Source organism: Triplophysa rosa, linkage group LG2, assembly GCF_024868665.1.
Source record: "Triplophysa rosa linkage group LG2, Trosa_1v2, whole genome shotgun sequence".
Taxonomy (NCBI): domain Eukaryota; kingdom Metazoa; phylum Chordata; class Actinopteri; order Cypriniformes; family Nemacheilidae; genus Triplophysa; species Triplophysa rosa.
In genome coordinates, this window is record NC_079891.1 from 35,259,813 (window position 1) to 35,268,945 (window position 9,133).

General features: G+C 39.6%; 1 protein-coding gene across 1 annotated transcript in view; it reads left to right on the forward strand.

Annotated features, from left to right (window-relative positions):
- ass1 (argininosuccinate synthase 1) overlaps positions 1 to 6,557 on the forward strand; it is a 29,957-nt gene extending 23,400 nt beyond the window's left edge. Inside the window, exon 15 of the mRNA XM_057361561.1 lies at positions 24 to 6,557. Coding sequence (XP_057217544.1) covers positions 24 to 72 — 49 coding nt within the window. The 3' untranslated portion in view covers positions 73 to 6,557. The remainder of the gene's footprint in view (positions 1 to 23) is intronic.
- The last annotated feature ends 2,576 nt before the right edge of the window (positions 6,558 to 9,133 follow it).

A 9,133-nucleotide genomic window follows, 5' to 3' on the forward strand; every position in this document is an offset into this window, starting at 1 on the left:
ACAGTCGATCTCGTGTGTTTCAGGCTGCGAGAACACAACCGTCTTCAGCGAGCCGCTCACCAGAAGCTCTGAGTTTGTTTTTAACCATTTCAATCGTGATCGAGCTGTTATGTTTATCTGTGACGCCGCTCGTCTACAAATGAATAAAAACACAGAAACTTACAAGCAGTGTGTGTTGATCTTTCTTACATTTACCTGTATGCACGTGCTCGATGCTTTTATCCAAAGTGACTTCAAGCCATCAGAACGTGTGTGGACTCGAACCCGTGACCTTTGCTTTTAAGGGATTGATACTCGCGTCTTATATTTTTTTCCACCGGTTTACAGTCACGAAAGGTTTCTTCAACGAGCAGCATTTTACGTGAGCCGTCACACCATCACCGTGTGACATCTGTGATCTCAAACCATGTTTTCTCTTCTTCACAAAAGCCATTTACTGCTCTTTTTTCCTCTCAAGTTGCCATTGCGTCTTTCCGCACCTCTTCCATTTCCCGCGGCCGTCGTTGAGCGTTCCCGGACGTCAGCGTGAGCGAGGGGCCGGCTGGAGAAGATGGAACCGGGGTCCCCCCGCTGTTTGAAATAAACGGCAGGGGACACGTCTGCTCTTTCATCCCGAGCAGAACCCCCCGCCACCGCTGCTCAATTACACGGCGGGCGACTCGATCCGGGCCTCCAATTACCACACGGGCCCCTTATTTACAACCGCGCGCATGCACGGGGACAAATTGCCTGGCGATCGCTCGCGCCTGCTACAATTTTGACATTTCTTCTGCAGAGATGAAGCTACTGTTGAATTATCCATTCAGGCTGAAGGAGACCGCAGACCAGCCCTATGGGTCGTGTTCTCAGTAGTGTGCATACATGCCGCACCGCTCTCATTGAATTTGTCCGGGCTGTATCCCATGATGCAATGCACTTAACTTGTAAAGGATAAACCAGAATGCATCTCTTTCTCTTTATTTATTAATTCATTTTTTTTCCAAGATGGCCGCCGCTCACTGAATGAAACTTCCCCGAGGAAAACGGTTTTGCTCAGATGTTGCTCTGTTTTAGTTCTGGAGATTTGATGGAGATCTCAGTTGTGATTCACTTTAGTCGCAGACGGTTTTTTCTTCTTAAAATTGTTTAGGAGAAATAAAACAAAATGAGAACGTAATTGTGTAAACACACGAAGAGTGTGGAGGTGTAAATGAATGTAGATTGTCGAGGTCAAATAATCTGGATTTGATGAAAAACGTTTGAGTTCACATTGAGATATTCAATAACATTGACTTTTGATCGCAGACGAGACGAATCTGAGCTCAGTTTCTCTTCTCAAACTCTACCAACAGACACATTTGCCAGATTTCTGACGCTTTTTCTCTGGAGAAATATCTGAGACGCAGATGAGAGATTTGAGCAAGTTGCTCTTCATTTAATCTCATTGATGTCTAGGAGACATAATTGCGATATTACAGAGTTAGTTTACTCCGAGACGTTGAATGTGTCGTCAGGATGATCTGATGGATGTCGTGAACGAGACAGGGGCCGTGTCAGATGGTTTCCGGGTCTCATGTTGCTCGGACAGCTCCATCCGCCTGTACCTGTTAGCAGAGGTACGAAAGCATCCCGACCCGTTCAGGTGAATTAATGACCCGTGACCTTCCCTCAATTACGTCTCATTAACCTCCGCCTTCAGGGACTCTGAGACACAATGGGAAGACATGAGAGTTTAAGAGTTGCCATTGAAAACCAACCCTAATGGCTTTATTCTGCTGTCTGTCAGTCAAGATTAAACAAAGAGCACCTCTGTCACAGCTTGAGCTCATTCCATTTCTGTCGTTTGTCACAAAATAATAATGCCTCATTATTGCTCTGTGCTAAGGTCGTTTCCCCTTCTCAAAAAATCACCACGGTAACCTTCCACTACTAAGGGTGCTCCGTCAGAAATTGTTCAATTCAATTCAATTTTATTAATATATATTTATATATTATTCATAGATATTTTCACAATGTGCATTGTTCCAAAGCAGCTTTACAAGAGAAAATAAGAAAAACACAGAAAAGGCCAAACAAGCACAGTGCATGGTGTTTATTAATTAAGTAAGTTTATGGTAAAAACAAGCAAAAGAAATAAACTTAAAATCAGTACTTGAGAAAAAGGTCAAACTAAATTCAAGTTTATTTTTCTCACCCCATGGACAGGTTGTTTTGCTTGTTTTTACCATAAACTTACTTAATTCTTACATTCTTTTTTCATAAACAAGACTAACTTTCTTAGGTCACTTTTCTTGTCAAGTAATTGTATCTTGATTTAAGAAGTTTTAGATATTTTCACTAAAAACAAGGCAGAAATGCTTAGTAAGAATGTCAGAAATTGCAGTGTAATGTAACTGAGTGCAGCTATGACTTCAAACTGCTGTCATGTGATGCAAGTTTAGCAATAAATACTAAGTATTGTAAATTTAGCAGAAGTCCGTCTTTGCTCTTGGTTGGGGATGAAATTGTCATTGCCAACTTTTTTTGCTTGACAGGTTGGTCATGCCAAGATATCACAGTTTTATTTGAGCAAAGCTGTTTTACTGTTTTCTTCAATATTTTATTGTCCAGCTGGATAGTTATTATAAATCTGATTGTTTAGAAATGTAAAAGTACGACTTTTTTGAGAGGTATTTTACCCAAGATGGTAATTATGTCCATTTCTTTTTTGAGGTAAGAGAACTCACATGGCAGACTGAATGGCTTCATGTCAATCATGGACTCACCGGTCTCCTGCTCACCTGTGTCTCTCGGGCCGCTCGGCTCGCCGATCTTTGTTCTACACGTTGGCCGTCCCAAAAGCCGTAGAACAATGACTGCAGGGGGTTTATTAAGGCCAATTATAGTAACCCAAAACTGACCCGCTCCCCTGGAGCCCACGGAGAGCCTGGTGCAATGAAGGGTCTGCGGACAATTACATGAAATGTTAGTTTGACACGTAAAGACGTGAAGAAAGTTATTGTGTGCAAAAACTCTGATTGAACACAGATCAATACAACAAAAAAATGGATTTGTGATCAGTTGCTAAAGGACTAGAATGTGTTCTGGTGTGCTCGGACTGAAGGTTTTCTGTGATGTGAAGGAGTTAAGATGCTCAGGAGGGTTTGATCTACAGACTAATGGCTCTGGGGTGGGTATGAGGTCATAATCTCACAACTCGATTTATTACACTCGGACGCGATCATTAGACTGGTTTAAAAGGCTGTTTAAGGACGCTTGGGTTTACACGCCGCTCTCTCTATCACTCACTCGCATTAGGGACTCGACAAACTTTTTACCGTAAGTATTAAAGGGTGTCTTATACTTCTTCATCTAATCTTGAAGTTATCGAGACTTTATAAAGATCAGATTTACGTGTTTCCCCTTTCAAACATTAAAACCAGAGAAACGAATCTCCCACAGATCTGCACTGAAGGACACCACATCGATGCATCTGGAAGGTGAGCAGGTGTGCGACCGCCTACACAGCAACCGTCTAGAAACCTCAGCAACTGCAGAGCAACGCACTTAAAACTCTCAGATTCTTTTAGGACAAGAGCGCAAATTGTCTTTGGTGATGTCACTGTTGAATAAACGAAGGTCATTTATGTTCTCGTGGTGTCGTAATGGCGCGTTTATCATTGTTGCGCACGCGTTGTTACTGGAAACGGACGACTTTCCACCGTATTGTTTGTTTGACATTTGATTCCTGTGTTTTCAAGCGCTGTTGTGTCTTCAGACGTCTGTTCCTGTCAGAGGGCAAAAGCCGCCCCCCTCTCCGATCTATAAAAACAGATGGGGGGCCATTACCTTCAAAGCTGCTCGCTCTTTGTTTCCGGCTTTGCACGTGATAAAATATTGATGGAAAAATTGAAATATTTTGCCTCCTGCTTAATGTTGCCCATCCGAGGGGGGTTAATGACCGATTGAGACCCCCGATCTCATGTTACTTGAGCTGTAGCCATGAATGGGCTTTCACACGAACCCTGTGGAGCCGTGCGCTCGATCGATAGCTTTTTATCAGAGCACACGCGCTACTTTACCGAACTGAAGCAGAGACAGAGGTCTTTATGCAGACCGCTTACACGTTTTCTTGAGTTTTCTCTGAAAAGATCTCTGTAAAGTGCTTTCAGACATTCTCAAACCCTGCCCCTGCATTCTGTTTCGGTGTGTTTCAAAACAAAATCTTGACTTGGAGATGTTTCCAAATGGTGAAAATCTGATGCTGTGACAGCGCTATATTGAATCCGGCTCGTGACGTTTCTTCAGATTGTTTTGATGTCACAGAGATGAAACTCTCACACCAGAGTTCATCTCCAGGGTTTGTCTTGTTCATCTCAATCAATATATTTCTTTTCTCTCAGTGATTGTCTCTCCAGAGGTCTCTGGCCTCTTTGTCGACACGCTCGCGATGTCTTTCGATTCGTTTTCTGTAACAGGCGCTAAAGGATCAGAAGGCCGCTTGGTTTGAGCAGGTGTCGCTGTCTCTAAATGTTCTTTAGCGTCGATAACCTCAATTCCATATTTAAAACACTCGAATGATGTCTTTCATTTGTTCATTTCGCTGTAAAAAAAATAGTTGAGTCAACTTAAAATAATAAGGCAACCTGTCGCAAGCACGTTTTTGAGTTAACTCAACAAACAGAGACTGAAGTTCACCCAACTTAAAAATGTATGTTTGAGTCATTAGTTGTCACAACATAGTCAAGTTTACCTAATGAACAACTGAACAAAATATTTGTTGTTGGCTGAACAAAAATAGGGAATAGATTGATTGTTTAAAAATAAACAAATGTGTTTGTCTTGTACTAGAATTGGACATGTTTTCTCCCTCAAACAGTCCAAAACTTTGATCAAATATCTGTGGAACAGTTTGTGTTGAGTGCATTCAAACCGGTTGTGCCGTTGTGTCGTGCACTTACACCTCAACATTGAACACACAAACCTCAACCATGGTAACAACATGAAAAAACTCTAAACACAACAGATAACTTACAGTAACAATAATATTTAAGCATAAATTAAGCCAGCAAGAACTAAAACACTTTAAAAGAAAAACAAACAAGAAATACAGAATTGAACATGCTGCAATGCGTCTTGGGAATATCGTTTGTTATTATTACGTTACCCTTTATAAAGCATTTATAAATGTGTTCATTAATGATGAATAAGTAATTTACAAATGCAGTTATAACTGCATGAATAAAAAGAGGCATTCTAACGAATACCTGCCAAATAGCGAGCCATGTTATAAATGCTTAATAACTGTATTTATTCATTATTTATTTGACTCGAAAGCAGATTAATTATTATCTTGGTGTTGTTTGCTATATAGGCAGTCAGACGGGACACTGTAGGGTGTTATGTTGTTTATCTTATCTTATGCTCACTATTTGGCAGTTATTTGGTTAGAATCCCCCTTTTTATTCATGCAGTTATAACTGCTTTGTGATGCATTTGTAAATGACTTATTAATCATTAATGAACACATTTATAAATGCTTCAAAAGGGAATACCTTAATGTAAAGTGTTACCAAATTATCTTTATTAGAAACATGTTTAGGCTCATTTTGTTCAGTATATGCAAAACAATAATCTGACTCCTTTAACTAAACATTCTATGTTCAAGTTATGTATTTATCTTTGTAGGGAGAACACTTTGCAAGTTGGATTTTTTAAATGTTCCAAAGGTTTTTGCAAAAAAATCCTAATGGGCTCCAAGGAGTGACTTTCAAGGAGTTCCATCTTTAAGCCATGTCCAAATTCTACACAAATTTCAACTAAAACAAATGGTCCTTCTATGGTCGTTAATAGCAGTTTTCAATTTAACTTGAATTTTTTTTTCAAATCTTGTTTGATGGTCACGAGACATTATTCAAATGTAACGATTAACAACCCCTGTCGCGATGTATCATACAGCATGAAAATAATCCACCGCAGACGCATCTCTCGCCGTCAGATGTTTCCCAGGAGGCTTTTAGGGCAGAAAGCGTGTGTGCATATGTTTTAAAAACATGTTGTTTGTCTTGCATTTGCTCGGAAGGCTTTCATCGCCCGTCCCGATCCACCCACATTGGCTATAATCACGGGACGACACTGACAACAGAAGTCTGTCCCTCTCAAAGCATGCTGGGAGAAGTGCTCAAACAACAGCATTTACCTGTTATTACCTCGCCGTCACCAATACAATGACAAACACACACCTCCAGCAGGTGAAGAGTAAGAGCCGAGCCACAGAAAGAGAAAAATCAGAGGAGCACTAGAGCCGGGTCAAGCCGTCAAACACCGAAACAAGCCAAAACATCTGTCATTTTCACGGCAGGGTCTCACTGTAATTGAGTCTCCGAGAGTGTCTGTACCGAGAGGAATCGTCCGGCGGTTTCAAGCACAAAACTGTGATTATGACACTGTTTAGTTCTGAGCCTCCAGTCCTGTTAAAAGCACACGGCTCTGTTTGCCACGTTGAGCCCAATCATCAAAAAACTTTGGATGGTTGGTTTTAATCAGATGTTTGCTGTCTTTACTGCGTTCTTTTTCAAATAAAGAAGTTTCCATTTCCATTCCAAGAGTCCATTTCTGTGTGTAAATTGAAACCAAGAAAATGATGGCTAATTTTAGAGCCACTTTAATTCATAAATTCATACCAGAGGAAAATGTGATACTCAGAAGTTGCTCTTTCATAGCTCAGGAGATGTGATGGAGATATCAGTTGTGTTTCATTTGTTTTGTGTAAGCACATGAAGAGTTGATGAAATGAATACATTATGGGTTATTTTATTTATTGCATTTCTTTTAGTTTTGTACAGTTATATTATTTACACTTACATATTTGGTGTGTTGTTGAGGCATGACTTAAATATTTCACACAATATCATTTAAGACAAAGACAATGTTTGCTATTTTTATCAACCCTTCTTATTTTTCACATTTGTTTTGTTCAAACTCTCCAGGAAACGAAAGATAATTCTGCTTTAGTGTTCAGGCAGCTGTCCGAAACCTGACACTAACTTCTGATGCTAAGTTTGTATTATTAACCTGTTGACACACGCACGCACGCACACACATGTTCTCTGTGAATCTCACGCCTGTAGAAAGCAAACGATTATTCATGAAGAATGAAATCAGCAGATCCCGCAGAAGTCTGTGGACATTCGATCATCTCTGTGTTATAACTGCTTGCAGGAGACGGAACAATTACTGATACACTTTCAGCCCTTGAGCCCTTCACAGCCGCTTCAGATGCAGATTCAGATTTCACCCATGCATGTGTTTCTGTCCTCCATCTGCACATCAGATCACATCCAGTGAAATGTAGAAATGTCAGGGTAAATGTTTCATTTGGCCTTCTTCATATTTCAGTTGGTAGATCTCTTTGAAATAAGAAAAGAATATAACGAAGAAAGCAAGACAAGACAGACAATATCTTTAATGTTTGTGATTGTTTGAAATTGTAGAAGTTTTAAAAGTGCTGTAAGTGTTGTAATGATATTGTATAGGTTTTATAAAATGCAAATTGCATGTTTTGTTCTTCAAAGTATTTTAATGTTCACCTATAACATATCAACAAAAAGAAAAAACCTTTCACATCCAAAGAACCTCGCTGTTTCACGAGTATTCTTTGTAGTGGAAAAACATTCTTTCTTTTTTCAGAAGAAAGAAATGGTTCTCATAAGATGGTTTAGTTTCTTTGGGGAACTAAAATTTGGTCTTCTACAGCATTGCTGTGAAGAACCCTTTGTAGCATCGTTATTTAAGTGTGCAATCCCGTGTTTGTCTCATTTTGCTTGTACTTTCCGAAGATGCATTCCTGTCAAAGTGTGAGAAATACCTGAGATTCATACTCCATGTCACAAACATTCAGCCGCCAGAACCAATTTGCATAAGCAGCTCTAAAATTGATGGCAATTTTAATGTCTACCAGCGCAGATGTTTCTGCCAGATGTTCCACATGTTCTGAAGGAGCTCAACACAACTGATGGATATCAACAGTATCACATTGAGGTGAAAAATGACACGAGAAGTTTCCTCTCGTGCAGAACAACCAGCACACATCACATCAGCAACAACATCAACATACTTTTATTATAAATTTAAGACTGAATTAGGAATGAACAACAACATTCTTATTATTAATTGGTCAGTTATTAAAAATTCATCAATTCACATGAACATTTCATGACGTGTTAATATTTCTAAGTTCTAAGTTGGATATTATCCCGGCTCGTCTTTTTAAGGATGTTTTTATACGATTAGTCCTATGGTAACAGCTATAGTTAACAGCTCTTTAGCCAAAGGTGTTGTTCCAGTTTCAAACATGCAATTGTGCAACCTCTGTTGAAAAAAACTCAACTTGATCCGGAAATGTGCAACAACTATCGACCAATCTCTAAACTGCCTTTCATTCCTAAGCTTAGAGAAAGTAGTGTTTTAGCCGCTTCAGTCTTATTTGGATTCTTTTAATATTTTGGACATGTTCCAATCTGGTTTTAGATCATTACATAGCACTGAGTCAGCTCTGTTAAGGGTTACAAATGATATTTTGCTTGCTTTGGATTGGACCTGAGAGCGGCATTTGATACCAAAATTAAAACGACTAGAATGTATGGTAGGTGTAAAAGGCACTGTATTACAATGGTTTGTAACCTCAAGAACCTCAAGAACAGGACTTATTCTGTAAATATAGGGAACTTTTCATCGTCATCTGCACATGTTTTGTGTGGTGTGCCCCAGGGATCCATTTTGGGCCCTTTATTGTTTTCCCTTTATATGCTTCCCCTGGCCCTTATTTTTCAGAAATACAACATTTAATATCACTGTTATGCAGACGATTCCTAATTTTACCTTCCAGTAAGGCTTGGCACCACTGGTTCAATTGATGTGTTATTGAAATCTGTATATCCACTGCTCCGGGGGTACGTGTGTTCACTACTCTCTGGATGGGTTAAATGCAGAGGTCACATTTCGTTGCCTTGTACATGTGCAATGACAATAAATTGAATCTAAATCTAAAAAAAAAAAAAATATGACATCAAGAGGTGGATGGCAAATAATTTTTTGCAGCTAAATGAGAATAAAACTGTGGTTTTAATTCTAGGTTGTCCTGCAAATTCTTCTCCTGCTCTGGAAGTCCAGTTAG